Below are 17,822 nucleotides of genomic sequence, written 5' to 3'. Positions count from 1 at the left end.
GAATAATCCCGTCCCTCCAAAACGCAGTGCTCAACTTGGGCCAAATTGGAAACAACAACAAATTGTGCTGCCCAAAAATTAAATAAATTAAAAGGATCAAATTGAAACACATCGCAAAATGGGAAGGATTTGGCACGCAAATATCCCTCCCCTACCAAAACGCGGGGATCTAGCCGCAACTGGGTCGGGTCCTCGGGTCGTTGCCTAAACGGCGTCGTTTGGATGCTAGGAACCCTAGCCCAAAACGGCGTCATGTAGTACTATTATTTAAACTGAAAATTCTAACAAAAAAAAAACATTTGTCGTCTATTTTTTTTTAAATCCTCTTGTTTCCTCTGCTAGGGTTTCGACCCTAGCCTTCAGCGCCGTCCGAGACTCCGCCGATCTTCGCCGTGGTTTCTCCGTCAATGGCGGTCGGAGCTGCACCCCTAGGGGCTTTTTAGCTCCTCCTGATGCGGATCTGGAAGCGCTACCAGGTAAGACCCCCTTGTACATGATTAAAAAAATAATAAAGAAAACAGTAATAAAAAAAGACTGAAATAGACAGAAAAAGATCACCTTCCCAAAAACCCTTGATTTTTTTGCTGTTGTATTATCTTTTCTATTGATTTTTTGATGTATGTCCGTAAAAAACTTACAAAATTCTTGCCTCTTGTTCTATAGGCCGAGGGAAAAAAAATCAAACATTGAAAATACAATTGTTTTCTTTTCTGCTGCGCGGTTTGTCTCTATTTGCAGGTACGGCGTACGGCGAGGGACGTGGCGTGTACGGAGGTGCGAACGTGGCACGTACGGAGGGGTGCGTGGCTGGGGGAAACGCAGAAGGTGGCGCTGAAAGTCGTGTGGTCATGCGGCGCTGGAAATTGGGTACTGCTAGGGTTTTGGCAGATTTGGGGCTTGGGATAAATTGGATTTGGGCCCGTAACTAATTAGTTGGGTCTGACGTATTTGGGTTTAGCTAGGCTTGTTTTTATTTTGGGTATTTAGTTTATTTTGTAATTGGGCCGCATGACCTGTTTGTTTGGACATTTAATTTTGTTTTTATAATTAGTTTAGGGGCTGGGCAAGTATTACAAGCATCTTGCTCAAGCTATCATGAAACATTAGGTTGATCTTTTTTTTTTAAAGAAATTTTATTCCTTTTTTTAAATTTTTAGATGATATTTTGGAATATCAACAAATTGACAAGATGTATATATGTTAAAAGGCCAAATTTGTTTTTTTTAGAATTAAAATTAAATTAATAAATTGTTTTCGAAATGAAGAATAAGTATATGTAGTATATCTAAATATAATTGATTACATTTTTATCAATTTTCTCTCTTGGAAAATATTCTACAGGTAAGTATGTAGTATATCTAAAGATGGAAGAATGATGTGAGACACTGTTTGACACTTGAAAACATTCTACGATAATTGATTACACATTTTTATCATTTGTCTAAACTTGTCCTTTTGTTTCACACATATTTGCCAAATTAATATTATTGTTAGAAGGCAAGACTTTGCTGAATTGGATCTAACACTCCTTTAATTCCCTTTCATACCCAAACCACTGTAAACACAACCACCAATGTTCATAAACAAATTAACTTCTATCTTCCTTTTTCATCTCTACGTTAAGTTTCCACTTCTTATGAATTTAAGTCGATTTAATAAAAAAATGATTTTTTTCTTAAAAACTGTTTTAATTAACTTTTTTATTAGTAAAGAAACCATTTACATCATTTAATTTTATATTAAAAATATAATTATTTTAATAAACAAATATCAAATTTTCAGCAAAAATCTAAATAAATCATTATTATTTAATATAATTAAAATTATATAAAAGAAATTTTGAAGCCCTTGCAGATTCACGGGCAAAATATTTGATATAAAAATACATATATAATTTTTTAACTTGTAGGATTATTAGCAAGATTTTCTTAATGAAAATTCACTTATGTATTTGTCTCCGAAAAATAACAATTTAATTTAATTTTATTAATACAAAATTCTTATAATTTTAACTTGTCTCTTTAATACGGTTTATTGAAAGATGATGTGTAATTAACATTGAATCAATCAACCATTTTAATATGGTCTAATCGGAAACAAAAACGGAAAATACTATAAAAATCAAAGAAAACATTTGCTTGATGTTGCCTTTGTTCCGTTTGGGATACATGCTTCAAGTCTACTCCGGCAATCTCATAGTTCACCGAGATGGTTCAAAGTCAATGTGATCCATGACGTCGGACTTTCAATGTCAAAGTTGACATTGATGGCATTCAAAGATATGAAGAGTCTGATGATGAAAGAACCAATCATTACTTCAAATTTGGAGTCTCATTGGCAGGGAATCAGGATTTTCACGAGGAATTAATGCTTGCCACCACCACCACTAATAATAATATTGCCAAAAAAGGCAGCTCATCTTGTAACCTTCTACGTATTAATTTACATATGCGAACAATTACATAATAAAATAAATTATTATATAATATCCATAAATGAAGAATTTAAATAATTTGAATTAAATCCACACATGATAATTGCATATGATAAAATTAGAGATTAACATACGACAATTGCGTAACTATTAATATGATTATAAGCTTTTAACTTCAAAATTAGTTTGTTTCATAATATTTTAATACAACTTTCTTAGCACGGAAGAGGTAAATACTTTTTTTATTATAAGCAAAAATATATTTAATATATGTATATAAAAATATTTGCAAATATCAAATATGAATAAATTTTAAATATAAAATATTCATTTATAAACGCATAAAAATCATTTAATAAATTCAAAATTAACAAGAAAATGAAGCCAAATAGTGTGGAAATTTTTTCCATAAAAAAACTGAAGGGTGAGTTAGGATGGATTTCTTTGATAATGGGGTGAGTAAATTTTTTATTATATTTTAAATATGAAAGTCACTGAAGATAGAAAAAAAAGAAAGAAGAGAAATGGTGATAGGTATAAAAGGTAGAAACAAAAGAAGTAGTAATGGTGAAAGTTGAGCGGAGAATAAAGCTTCAGCTGAAAATAATTAAGTCCAGTGTGATAAAAGAGGTTAAATTGGACTAAAACCATGTGAACCAAACAGTGAATAAAGCTCATTGCCTCATCTGATGGTAAATGTGATCCTATTCCTCCTTTCTTTGCCCACGAGTTGAGCGAAGCAACCAAAAGGTTATTATGGGTGGGTTTGGATGTGCGATTGCATGCGGTGCGGTGCGGTTTATTTAGCTTATTTTTGTCTCACGCTACAGTATCTAATCTCACCGCCACCGTTATTTTTACACTAACCGCAAGTAAACGCACCACCCATCCAAACTCACCTTATGTCTGTTACGATGTCGAGTTTCAGAATTGAAAATTATTATTACAAATTTTTAATTTTTAATTTTTGTTGGGAATTAAAATATTTACGATTCAAGTCAAATTTGTATAATTCAAATTTAAATTTAGGTTTCAACTAATTTTAAGTTTTAAAAACATTTTTTTTAGAAATATTATACATACATATATCTTTTTTTACTTAAATTGCTTCAAAAACATTATTTTAAAAACATTCTTTTATATTTGAATTTAAATACCTTCAAAAAATGATAATTAAGATTTTGTTGCATTTCAACCGTTTTGATGTGTTTCAACTTGTTTCAACCAATATCGGTTTGTACTGGTTGGTAGTGTTGTATGAACCAAATTGGTAGATTGGGTACCAGACAAGGTACCGATCTGGTGAGAGGTATAAAATCGGTTAACTCGAGAATCGGTATGGACTGATTGAATCGGACTAAAAAATCAATTGAATTGGCAGTTTAACTAGTTTTATAATTTTTTAAATATTTTTATTTTTTAAAATTTTAATAAATTATTTTCTTTGAATCGCCTCAGAGCCAATGGTCTAACCGGTTCGACCACCAGTTCAGTTTTAAAAACATTATTGGTTGATAAAACATTTTGTTATTTTAAACCTAACTTTTAAAAAAAATTATCTAAAACATTTTAATTTTGTTAGGATTACATTTTAAATTAAACATTTTATTAAATCTAATTAATAATTTTAAAATTTATATTTACATATAAATATTTAAAATTTATATTTACGTATAAATATATTTATAATAACGTTATTGAGACTTATTTGCATGTATATATAATATATAATTTATTAAAAACTAGACTATCTTGATATTTGTCAAAATTTTAAAATGATACATTGAAAGACACTAGGACCAGTACATACCAGTACTACGACAAAGACAATACCCTCATTGATACGGTTTTGAAGGCGGAGTGAATCAATAGAGAAAAAAAATCCCTTGTTTTTATGAATATTGAAATTTGAAATTTTGAAGTTTAAAATTCAAAATTTATCATTTATGAAATTAAATTTGAATTTGCTTAAATTTTATTTTATTTATTAGACATCTAAACAAAATATTTGGATTTGATAATCCAAATCTATTTTTTTTTAACCAAACCATCATAAAATTTTGAGGTACGTTCATTTCATATTATACAAAAGTTTAAATCAGGAAATTTCGAGTTAGACTCATTTCATGTTATACAAAAGTTTTTTGTGTGGTCACAAGATATTTGTGAGAAGACACTAAAGCTATAACAAATGTCTTGAAACGGTTATCATAAATATAGTAATTAGCTCACAAATGAGTGTGCACAAGAATGTTCTAAACTCATTGGATGTTGCTTAGAGACTCAAAGTCCAATGCTTGTTTATGAATTTGGTGGTGAAAAAAACTCCAAAGATTAATGTTTGATGTTTGTGAGGGGCAACTTAAGCCATTAACATGGATGTCTAGAGTAAAGATTGTAATGGATATTGCTAAGCCAGTTATATACTGTAGATACTTATTTTTGGTTTTTAATGCTCCTGCCTATAGTAGTGTCAAGAAATATTGTTCCTTGCAAAATCACTCTATGTTAAGAAGGTTGTGGAGCGAAACATAAGAAGGTTGGCAAAATTCTTAAGTTTGTTCCACTGTTGGGATGCCTTGGAGAGCATAGCTTGGAGGCTCAAATACGAATATTAATGTTAAGAATTTTGTTTCTTAACATTTCTTTGTCTTTCCCTCTTTTCGTGGACCAAATTGTGCATTTGCATTTAAGTTTGCAAGTAACACTCTCCTTACTAAAATGAGTTACTCGAGTGTAACTTCCACTAAACTATCATTCATCCATTATTTTCATAATTCTCCCCCATTACCCACTACAAATAATATGAATGTGATTTTATTCATTCTCATGACCCATTAATTCATAACACGTTCTTTTGAATTAATCCATATTTTTCCCACGTTCCATAAAACTGTGCACTTGCACATAAGTTTGTAAGTAGCACTCTTCTTGCTAAAATAAATTACATGAGTGTATCTTTCACTAAACTACTATTATATCCACTATTTTCATAATTTCTCTCCCATTACCATTACCCACTACAAGTAACATGAATGTGATATCATTCATTCTCATTATCCAATAATTCATAACACGTTCTTATGAATTACTCCACATCTTTCCTACGTTCCATAAAAAATGTCACTTGTTTTATAATCGTTATTTGAGGTAATTTCCTTTCCAATGCCTATAAATAGAGGTTTGAATGTCTCATTTTGGGACTTTGCCAACTTAGCTCTCTAAAATTCTCTCTGCAATTTTTTTTTTTATATAATCACAACAACCATTGTAGCTTTCATCATTCTCAGCCCCTTATCGCGTCCACCACCATCACACTTATTACTCAGAGTTTGCTCTGATATTTCTCTCCGCCATCTCTTTACGACCACTCGTTTTACTAAATTGTAACGTCTGCTCACCTTACCAAATGGACCCTCTAAAACATATCTCCATACTATTGGTAATGCAAAAGAAAAAGGCAATCCCACATTGTTTAGGCATTAGATTCTAAAAAGGTTTATATATAGACTTGCCTCCTTCCCTCATTGAGTAATTGGAGCTTGATAACTCTTCATGTTTTTAGACCTAACTAATTGACTATACTTATGACATTCCATTTGTAATTTTCATTGCATTACATTAATAAGATTGGACTGTGCTTAAATGTGACTGAAAGGTTCGGATGTAAAAAATAGGAGAAGATACTTTTGGATTGTTTTACTTAATGTAGCAGCTGAGCAGAGACGGAAAGTGGAAGATTGAAAGATATGTGAATTTTAGACTAGGAAACTTAAGTTGTCAACTTGATTAACTATACTAAATTGTAACGTGCTTTGTCCAAACCTGTTATTAATCGAGGCTTTTTAGTGGTAGATACCAATTATGTTGCTAAGCTTTGCTGATTTCTCTCTCTCCGTAGCCATTCCGAAGGGAAAATCCCATGTCGTAGAAGATACAACCTCTAGGGTAGTTGGGTATATAGCACCTGAAGTTTTGGAATTCAAAACAAATGAAAGAGCCAACCAGCTAACCGAAATTGTGGATCAAAGTAGTTCGAGCAAAGGTATCAATGGTGATGAGTTGGTAAGTTTGGCGAAGATTGCACTTTGTTGTACACAAGAAAATCCCGAGAATCGACCGATGATAACTGATGTTGCAAAACAGCTAAGGCAACTCAATAAAGATTGTAAGCTTTATTAGCTCAGTAGCTCCAATTATGGTGTATGATACTTACACTGGCACTTGATCTTGGGTCCAGGGAACATAGGTTGCCCTGCTCTGTAAAAGAAATGCTCGACTCACTGCAATCAACAAAAACCTTCTGCAGCTTTCAATATTGTTTACCCATTTTGCATTACTGTTTATCCTCGATCGGCAATTATTTAGTTATTACATAATCTAATTATTTTTTATAATATTTATCCTCGGTATTTAGTTCATGGATATATGTGGATTATGAAATTAAAACTTTTCGCGACTACTATATATTCATGAATAGTTAGGTTGTTGACCATGTGGCACAAAGCTTCTGACACATTCACAATTATTGGTTTGAATTTTTAATTGCAAATTATTATTTATAATATTTCATATTACTTAATTTAAAAAGGTCAAAAATGGTCAAACTTTGTTTTAAAAAATTAAGAATGTGAAAATTATAAATATTTCTTTTATGAAATAACTTGGAAAATTTAAAAGCATTAAAATTATCTCCATAAATGCCAAATTAATATCTACTCAAACAACCTCGTTATTAATAATATATAATCTTTATTAGTTACAAGTTTAATTTTTTTAAATTAAAGAAAGAGTATATAATTCTCATTCTTCTTATTACCTTTTTTTTCGAAATTTCTTAAAAAATGTTTCTAAGAAAATAATGTAAACTATGTCTATTTTTTTTTACAATAGTTGAGTCTTCCTCATAATACACACCATATATATTATAAATAATAATATATTATTTTTAAAATCTGAAATTAATTTACATAATCAACGTGTACATCGTAAGGGTAAAAAACCACCATATATATATTACAATATTCTTTACACTCATGTTCACATTACAACTTTTTTACAAGTACTTCATTTGGAGTACTTGTTTCCAGTTAGGTAAATTACTCTTTTACTTATTATTTTTTAAATTTTTAAAGTTATTCCATGACTTTTGTTTAAATTTATTTTATCTAGAATTTTTATATGTTAAATATAAAATTGATTTTAAATAAGGAAAATTATTTGGTATAGTATCGATAGAATTGTTAGACTCACAAGCGAGTTAAGAGGTTGAAAAGTATAATAAAATATTTAAAAAAAGACACATGACAATTTTTAAGCTATTCGTGAAATAAAAATATATTACTAGTATACCAAATATTAACCCTTTAAATAAATTATCTCTTTATTTTAATATACTAATAATTGAATTAACTTTTAATGTTATAATATTAAAATTATGAGTTAGTATTTGGTAGGGGTGATATTCATTCGTTCAATCAAATTTTTAGATTTTTGAACCGTTCATCATATTTGGTTCGGTTCTCTATTTTTCCATATTTTTAGACTTATTTTTATAAAATGAGCTTTGTTTTATGGCTTTTGAATATTATTTGACAAAATTTTAAGGCTTTTTTCATAAATATTTCTAAAATTAATAAAATTTCAACAACTTTTAAATCATTTTCAATATTTTAGATAATAAAATATTTATTTTACATCATTAAAATTAAAATTAATTATATATTAAATAAAAATAAAATTCAGTTCGGTTTTAAGTAACCATGATTTTTGAACTTGCATTCCATAAATCATCCAAATACCTTGGTTTGGGTCGATTTTCGATTTGGGCAGTTTTTTCCTCACCCCTATTATTTGGTACATTGGCAATGTACTTTTTTATTCCACAAGCAACCTTAAAGAATTGACATGTGTCTCTCTTTTTTAAACATTTATTTTTTAAATTTTTTATTATACTCTTATAGGACACTTGTTAACCCTTGACCCTGCTTGTGGAGTCTAAAAACTCTACTGATAATGTATCAAATATTTTCTCTAAAACTATTGATTATTAAATTGTTTAGCTTAAAACATATACTAATTGTTGAGGCAAGTTTTTGAAGTGGCCTGTTAAGTGTCAATCGAAAGTATCAACTTCCATTGTCTCGGTGAACAATTGATTAATTTTTCAAATTTGGAGTTGACATTTATTGTAATAAAATATTTGAATTTTAAATTGTGTTGATATTGTGGATATATGAAAACTCAACTTTAAAGACCAATCAATTTAAACAAGTTATCCTTAGATATTGGATAGGCTCAAATCAAATAATTAAATCTCTTGGATAGTGGAAAACTAATTGGGGTTGCATTGAAGACTTCTTTGAAAAATGAATTTCTAATAGTTCACTTTACTTTTGTATTTATTAGTATATTGCTTCTGTTGTTTTGTAGCTACTATTATTAAGGGTTGGATTGTAATTTATCACTAGTATGTTAGCAAATCTCGAAAAACTTCAATATATTGTGAGACTTGTATAGGTTTTGTACGAGAGCATAAAAAATAATTTATTGTCTATTGAAGAACTTATTTGTGAGTGCCTTTGAAGAGTAAACTACTTGTGTTTATAGCTTAAATTCTGGGTTTTTTACCCAAATAATATTTAAAAAAAATACCTAAATGGGTTGTTGCAAGAATTATGTACCAAAATGGTACATTTAAATGGGTGGAGGGTGCTGCATAGGTGGCACCACCCTGATTTTCTGACACAAATCAACATGAAAAAAATAATAATGGTGGAGGCATGTAGATAGGCAGCACCCAAGGTAAAATACGGGTCAAATGCGACGTATACGGTAAAAACTAGACCCAAAAATTGACCCGCTGCCACTATGGGATAGCACACTGGGTCATGCCTAGGGAAAAGGCGGCACCTAGTGATGGAGGAGACAGACAAGCAAAGATTGGTGATGCCTCTGGCGAGGCAAGACCACAGGTGTGGCCTTGAGCGATGGGACGGCTCATGCAGGATATTTGTTGTTATTGTGTGTTTGGGGACCTTATAATGGTCCCCAAGGTTCATTTTTGGCCGGTGAGTGAAGGAGAAGAAAGAGAAGAATAAGAAGAAGAAGAAAAGAAGAGAAGAAGAAGAAAGAGAAGGAGAGGGCAGGAAGGGAAGGGAAGGGAAGGGAAAAACAAAGAAAAAAAAAGAGAAGGAGAATAGAGAGAGGGAAGGAGAAAGAGAAGGAAAAAAATAAATAGAAAAGGAAAGGAGAGTTTGTTTTGTTGTTTAGGGAAGATTAGGGGCACGTTTGGTTCGCTATAATGGAATAGAGCTGTAATGGAATAGAGGCGTAATAGTATTCTTGTATTTGGTTGAATGGAATGATGTTGTAATAGCATAAGGAAAAAAACTAAAATGACTATAATACCCTTAGCATAAAAAATTTTTTAGGTAGATGATTATTGTTATTGTTATTAAATTTTAATAAGATTATTAATATAAATAATAAATAATTTAATCATATTTTAACATAATTATTATTAAATATAATTTAATAAAATATATAATTTAATAAAATTTTAATATTAAATATTCTTATATGAATTTAATAAAATCATAATATATAATACTATAAAATATAATTTAAAATAATTATTATTAAATATAATTTAATAAAATTATATAATTTAATAAAATTATATAATTTAATAAAATTATTAATATTAAATATTATTAAATGAATTTACTAAAATCATAATATATAATACTATAAAATATAATTTAAAATAATTATTATTAAAAATATAATTTAGTAAAATATATAATTTAATAAAATTCTTAATATTAAATATTCTTATAATTTACTAAAATCATAATATATAATACTATAAAATATAATCTAAAATAATTATTTTAAATATAATTTAAAAATATATATAATTTAATAAAATTCTTAATATTAAATATTCTTAAATGAATTTACTAAAATCATAATATATAACACTATAAAATATAATTTAAAATAATAATTATTAAAAATATAATTTAGTCAAAATATATAATTTAATAAAATTCTTAATATTAAATATTCTTAGAATTTACTAAAATCATAATATATAATACTATAAAATATAATTTAAATTAATTATTTTAAATATAATTTAATAAAATATATAATTTAATAAAATTCTTAATATTAAATATTCTTATATGAATTTACTAAAATCATAATATATAATGCTATAAAATATAATTTAAAATAATTATTATTAAATATAATTTATTAAAATATATAATTTAATAACATTCTTAATATTAAATATTCTTATATGAATTTACTATAATCATAAATATAATACTATAAAATATAATCTAAAATAATAATTATTAACTATAATTCAATAAAATATATAATTTAATAAAATTTTAATATTAAATATTCTTATATGAATTTACTAAAATCATAATATATAATACTATAAAATATAATTCATAATCTACTTTATTATTTTTAAACGCAATATATATTTAATGTGCTAAAATATCATTAGTGAAACAAATAATTTAATTATTCTACAATAAAAAATTAGAAGTAATAAATAACTTGAGAATTATATTTTGCATAAACATAATATTCATATATTAACAAAAGGTTACATGAAATTCATGAAATTCTATGTCATAATCCATAAGTTATATAGTTTTACAACATCAAAAAGTTAGAACATTGTAATGACATACCATCCCAAATATTATAAACAAAAAAAGTTACGAAAATATCATCAACAGAACCATGATTTTTAATGGTCAGCAAGAAATCTTCTGACCCATTCCAACCGCACATCAGAAGGTAAACTAAAGAAAACGAGCATTTGAGTTGGATGATCTGGAATTTTGCTCAATGCTCGATAGCGCTCAGCCACAGTTAAACCTTCTATTTCAACAAGGTTGGATATAAATTTTGTGCTTTTTCTTGGATGATCTGGAATTCTTCTGACTTTTATTGAACTACCACATCGGAGGCAATACTCCTACTGATTTGTTCGCCAATGGCCCGCATGTTTTCTGGCAATAAAGTCGCAGCATCATGAAATGAAGAAGAAAAATGATCACTTGCATCAGAATTCTTTTTTTTCTTCTTTGAAGATGTGGAACCCCCTTGGTTTATATCTAGTTGCGGTTCCGTAGCAGAAACATCTATGTCATCCAAAGAGACATCAGCTTCGCAGTCATAGAATTCGTTTCTTTCTTCATTAATATCTGTAGTAGGTACATCCTGAACATTTATTTCTTCAATAACCTCAGCGGCTGTCTGAGCATCTTTCCCAGTCGCTCGATCTCTTGCGTATATGGCAGTAAGTTGATCGTAGTAAGAGAAACTACGATGTCTGAATTGACCAGCTTCTTTATGACTCTATAAAAATGAAGAAATCATATTAGTTATAAGTTTGGTAAAAATAAGATAATAAAGACTTGAAATAATTCTTACATTTAAATAAGAGTTCCAAACCACATCTTCAGCAACAACGAGCTGCCTATGCTCATCCCAACCAAAACCGCTATTGTTTTGGTCATTAAGCATGTCATACACAATTGACCAATCCCTTTTTAGTAACCTAATCCTCGATTCAATATTAGGTCTAGCCTTCAACATTGCATTGGGTAAAGCCTTTTCTAACATTTTTTCCAACTCGTTTAAATAACCGGCTTTGAACCCCGTATCAACATTAAAGGTTCCAACATTGTGCAAGTCCACCATACAGGAAACCAAAGCTGCATCTTCTTCTGGAACCCATTTCTTTTTGGTTCCTCGAGAAGTTTGGGAAGAAACATTTGATTCTGAAACACCTGACATAATTATCTTAAGAAAAAAACAAATTAAAATTAAGTTTAATATCATGAATCAAAAGGTGAACACTTTATAAAATTAAAATTAAGTTCAATATCATGAATCAAAAGCTCAACACTGTATAAAATTATAACACATGATGAATGAAAAGAAATTAAATTATAATTCAACAAGTTTAGTACAATACAAAAAACAATTCAAACACCACCAAAGTTTCACAAACTAGATACACAAAATCACATAAACAAATTAACTCAAACTCATTTTGTCCCTAAACCTAACTAATTTCTAGATGCTTGCCATTCATCGAACATTTGGTTGGCTAGTTCCATCCTTCAAGTAGCCCATGCATCCGATGGATGAATACTTATGATACTCGATTCATCGTCATCTACCATATTACTAGGTAATCCTTCTCCCACCTCAGCTTCAATAGGATCAATACTCATATGGGTTTGAATAAAATTATGGAGCAAACAACATGCAATAATGATTCTATTGTGCACTCTTACAGGATAGAATGATGGATTCCTAAGTATTCCCCATCTAAGTTTTAATAACTCAAAGCATCTTTCAATAACATTACGTGCTGAGGCATGTTTCATATTAAAAAATTCTTGCGAAGTACTTGGCTGATAACTCTGACGCCACTCATTCAAATGATATTGTTGTCCTTTAAAAGGTGCAAGAAATCCATCACAATTTGTGTATCCAGCATCAACTAGATAATAACAACCTATAAAAAAAATTTTAAATGATTAATTCCCCAAAAAAAGTTTGATCTTAATGAATAATTCAAAGTCCTCTAACTATCCACTTTACTATGAGGAACTTTTAGTCCATGTCTCCTACTAATGGCATCTTGAAGAACCCGTCCATCAGCAACAGAAACTTCCCAAGCAGGAAGAACATAAACAAATTGCATATTAGGTGTACAAACACCTAGCATATTTGTTGCTATCACCTTTTCGCGTTCGATATCTAGGTTTATCAACTGTTGGAACCCTAATCTTGATGTGGGTTCCATCAAGAGCACCTAAGCAATTCTATATCACATGTTATAAAACCTTGAGTTAGGATACTAAATTTAAATCTAAATCAACTAAATTATGTACAAGCTATATATAAAACTCAATCCAATACCTTAAACCATTTCCACCTTGTGTCTGAAGAATTAGCTGTAATTGGCTCCGCCTTTTTAAATAACACATCTTGTAAGCATATGACATCATTTAAAATACTATAAAATGATCTGCTAACAGTTTCCCCAGACCTATTAAAGTGATGCTTGATAACTCGATTTTTAAGGTGATGAGAAATGATATGTAAAAACATTGCCACTTGCTCATCAACAAGCATGTTCCTTGACGACTTCAATCCCTCTAATGTTTGTAACATCTCACATAGTTAAAAAAGGAAAATCTATTCATCCTAACTTGTTCAATACAAGTCTCGTCACTAACATATATAAGTCTTTTTACATAATCCCGTTTTGCATAAAAATCTAAAATATAGGACCTAATCCTTGGTCTATAAGTATGTAGGCTATGGCTGGCACCCAATGTAAGTAAGAACCAACTCGCAATTCTACAGATTTGCAACCATATTGTCAATGCAATACTAATTCTTTTACACCTCACACTTTGTGTAATTAAAGGCAGACAAACCATTATTGCAAGATATTAAGTGTTCCATATTTTCAAATCGTAGTAAAAATGTCACATTTCTCCAATCATAATTTCAATAACAGTAAAATAAAATTAAATAATTAATTGCCAAAGAACTCACAGTGATTGTGTGAATACAAGATGCTCAACTGTGGGTGGAGGAAGCAATCAAACAAGCTGCTTCAATAGGAAGCAATAACACACTATCAAAGAAAAATGAACAATACAAATTTAGAATCTTTACGAAGCAAAAAATAGAAATTAAAATTATCTTTGCAACTTGAAAATCATTTCTTTATCAAATTAGTTGTCATGAACTAAAAGCACTTTAGGCCTCGATAATACAATCACAGATGGCATGCCTTAGTTTATTAACCGAAACCTTATCTAGAAGTAGACTATCCTTGTGAGGTGAACAAATTTTGAAAATAGCGAGGAAGCAATTTGCATAAATTCTTCGTCTTCAAAATCTTTGATCATGTTATTATGTTGATGCTTTGTAGGTATATGTATAATTGAGCTAAAATTAAAACTTCATCTATATATTGAATTAAAATTAAAATTATATTTATACAATTGCACCAAAATAACCTTTTAAATCATATTCTACATCAAATTAAAATTAATGTAATTTTAAGATTTATTTGAAATTTTGTTGTCACTAGCATTTAATATTCATTACAGTTAATTATGTACAAGCTTCTGTTAATTAAAAAATTAAAGACTTTATAATTATTAAACGGCATTTAATAATTAAATATATAATTTAATTGTTTTTATTTTAATAAATTGGAATATTAAAATAAAAATATAAAAATAAAAATTTAATTTAATTTAATTAATTTGTTAATACATAATTTAATTATTTTATGCATTTAATTATTTTTATTTTAAGAAATGCATTATTTAATAAATTGGAATATTAAAATAAAAATATTAAAATAAAAAATTTTAATTTAATTTAATTAATTTGTAAATATATAATTTAATTATTTTTATGCATTTAATTATTTTTATTTTAACAGATGCATTATTTAATAAATTGGAATATTAAAATAAAAATACTAAAAATAAAAATTTTAATTTAATTTAATTTAATTAATTTGTAAATATATAATTTAATTAGTTTTATGCATTTAATTATTTTTATTTTAACAGATGCATTATTTAATAAATTGGAATATTAAAAATAAAAATATTAAAAATATAATAATTTAATTTAATTTAATTAATTTTTAAATATATAATTTAATTAGTTTTATGCATTTAATTATTTTTATTTTAACAGATGCATTATTTAATAAATTAGAATATTAAAAATAAAAATATCCAAACTTTACTTGAATTACAAAAATAAACAAATGCATTATTTAGTAAATTGAAAACCAATTGCATAAAACCAATCCATAACAATAAAATTAAAACTTGAATAATAATTGAAAAATAATAGTTAAAATTAAAAATAATAAAAATAAATTGTTTTGCACTAACTATTACAATAGTCACTCAAAACTGATTTGCACTAACTATTACAACCACCTTAGTCAACTAAACAAATAATCGGACAAGAAATGAAACAAACAAGCTAGTCGAAACACTAGTTGCGCATGTTCTCAGTAGAAATCAACTCTTAAAACTTGGTCAACGCCAATTAATCATCTGCTAAAAGTTTGATTCCCCAATAATGCTTATCAGACAATTTACTACTATTTTGCAAATACATATTTAACATTATAAAGAGAACAATATAGCTCATGGTGAATAAATAAAACACAGGGCAAGTAGCATATATTAGGCACAAGGTGAGCAGATTCATGATATAAAAAGAAGAACAAGGTGAGCAGATTCAGTAGGCACCCTAAACCACAACTCATAACTAAATTTTCATATTCATTCACAAATCAGGACACCCTATTGAATTTTTTCACAAACAAGGGATAAGCAGATTAACTTGTTCAATACGAATGTGTATGATTAACAATCCCTCACAATTTCTTATACCTATGTTGCTCTAAGTCATATCTTTTTTTGTGTGTGTGAATTGTCCATGTTTGCCATACATCCGAACAAGGGTATGGGAAAACATCAACTTAATACAGAAAAACATCAACTTAACAGAAACCAAAACATGAACCAACAATAGAGATAATCCATAAACAGAAATGGAAAACATCAACTTAATACAGAAAAACATCAACTGAACAGAAACCAAAACATAAACCAAAACATGAACATTATAACACATAAACCTAAACATGAACTTAACAGAAACCAAAACATGAACTTAACAAAAACCAAAACATGAACTTAACAGAAACATGAACATTATAACACATAAACCAAAACATGAACTTAACAGAAACTAAAACATGAACTTAATAGAAACCAAAACATGAACATTATAACACAAGACCTTATTTATTTAATAGTTTTAATATATTATTTGCAACTTTTTTGGTTAATTTAGATTCCTGGTGCATGCATATATGAATCATACACAAAAAGTCAGAATCCAATACAGGGCGTACAAAGTTACACTTTTTTTTATTTCATTTTATACTATTGGATCCAACCTTCTTGTGTGGTATCTCAATTTAAAAAAAATAAAAATAAAATGAGATAATAATATGAATTACAACTTACCGTGTTTTATAGTTTGGACGAGAAAAGGCAGGACCTTCTTACATGCAATGTCGCTGGTCAACAGGACTGGAATGCTCGCCTGTTTATCCTGGTGGAAATCAAACTATAAAACATAGTTAACATTTCTCAGCATAAAGTTTTATGTATCATCGTAGCATTGCTTTGCGTGATAAAGAACCAAAAAGTTGGAAAAACAATTACAAGCTAACAGGAAGAAATGGACCAAAGAAATAAAATTTTCACATCACAAGAAGAAGAGAAGAAAAAGAGAAGGGAGATTCAGAACTCAAGAAAGAGAAAAACTTTTCAACTCTCAAGAGACAAGCATGGCTCTCAAAAGATGTAAAACAACTCAAATTCCCAAGATATCTCACTATCTCCCTCTACAAAAAATTGGCTTCTTTTCTCTGTTTTATCTCTTGCCATAAAAAAATTGGAAATTTCATGGAGGAAAAACACACTAATCATGTTATCTTCAAAGCGTGAGAGTGTTGTTTTAGTTTCAGACTCGAAAGACAAAGATGAACACGTTCACTGTATTTCCCCTATATTAAAATCACATTCTGCAGATTGACCAACAAACACTCACTCACTCTCATAGCAAAGCACAACAAGGCAAAGACCAAATACATTAAAACCCAAAAAATAAAGAACAAAAAAAGTAAAAGGCTTCATCTTTTGTGCAAACAAATTTTAAATTAGCAGGCCTGGTTTGCAAGACTGGATCCTTGAATGCCAGCAAGGTTTTATACAATCCAACGTTGCAGATCAATGCACATATAGGTATAATTCTCGACCCAGAACAATAGTTGAAATCACAAGCCATTCGGAAAACAATAGAATCAGACAAACATGCAATAGAATAAACAAATAATAGAACCACATTGAAAAAATTTTCATCTGTTCAATCGAACGTGCAATACAAAAAAAAGCCGAATGGAAAACGCTAGAAACGAATCAAAATTAGAAGAACAAAAACAAATATTCCAGATTTGAGCAAAAGCAAAAGCAAAAGCAAAACAAAATCAAAATCGATTTTACAGAAAAGAAAAGAAAAACAGGGAAAGAGTGCGAGCATTTTTCGTTGTTGATAAAATGGAGAAAAGAAAAGAAACGTGAGAAGAAAAGACGCGTACGAGAAGAAGAAGCAAAAATCGATGGAAGGGAAAAAATTACCTTGCAATATGGAAGGGAAACGTTGGAGAGGATGAAGGCAGAAAACGAACAAGAAAATTCGGAATTGGGGG

At 28.7% G+C, this 17,822-nt stretch overlaps 2 protein-coding genes and 1 pseudogene across 5 annotated transcripts; 1 reads left to right on the top strand and 2 right to left on the bottom strand.

The window, feature by feature from the left end:
* Positions 1 to 118: 118 nt before the first annotated feature.
* On the top strand, positions 119 to 6,616 carry LOC128033753 (serine/threonine-protein kinase ZRK7-like; annotated as a pseudogene).
* Positions 6,617 to 11,027: 4,411 nt separating this feature from the next.
* Positions 11,028 to 17,822, bottom strand: LOC105787894 (uncharacterized protein At2g29880-like). 4 transcript variants are annotated; one of them, XM_052625371.1, is made up of 5 exons: positions 17,752 to 17,822; positions 16,576 to 16,678; positions 14,054 to 14,135; positions 11,906 to 12,277; positions 11,028 to 11,830 (listed from the first exon to the last, which is right to left on the bottom strand). In XM_052625371.1, exons 4-5 carry the CDS (start codon positions 12,269 to 12,271, stop codon positions 11,417 to 11,419), a joined length of 780 nt encoding a protein of 259 aa, XP_052481331.1. In that variant the 5' UTR covers positions 12,272 to 12,277; positions 14,054 to 14,135; positions 16,576 to 16,678; positions 17,752 to 17,822; the 3' UTR covers positions 11,028 to 11,416. The 4 variants fall into 4 exon arrangements, with proteins under 4 accessions (XP_052481331.1, XP_052481329.1, XP_052481337.1 ...); XM_052625369.1 differs by having other exon boundaries at positions 16,576 to 16,663; XM_052625377.1 differs by lacking the exon at positions 14,054 to 14,135.
* On the bottom strand, positions 13,008 to 14,047 carry LOC128035544 (uncharacterized). The gene is made up of 2 exons (XM_052625380.1): positions 13,409 to 14,047; positions 13,008 to 13,301 (listed from the first exon to the last, which is right to left on the bottom strand). The coding sequence occupies exons 1-2, from the start codon at positions 13,661 to 13,663 to the stop codon at positions 13,071 to 13,073; spliced, it is 486 nt and encodes a 161-aa protein (XP_052481340.1). The 5' UTR covers positions 13,664 to 14,047; the 3' UTR covers positions 13,008 to 13,070.

Source organism: Gossypium raimondii, chromosome 2 (assembly GCF_025698545.1).
Source record: "Gossypium raimondii isolate GPD5lz chromosome 2, ASM2569854v1, whole genome shotgun sequence".
Lineage (NCBI taxonomy): Eukaryota > Viridiplantae > Streptophyta > Magnoliopsida > Malvales > Malvaceae > Gossypium > Gossypium raimondii.
The sequence above is the reverse complement of the archived record's forward strand: the minus strand, read 5'-3'. Positions and strand labels throughout refer to the sequence as shown.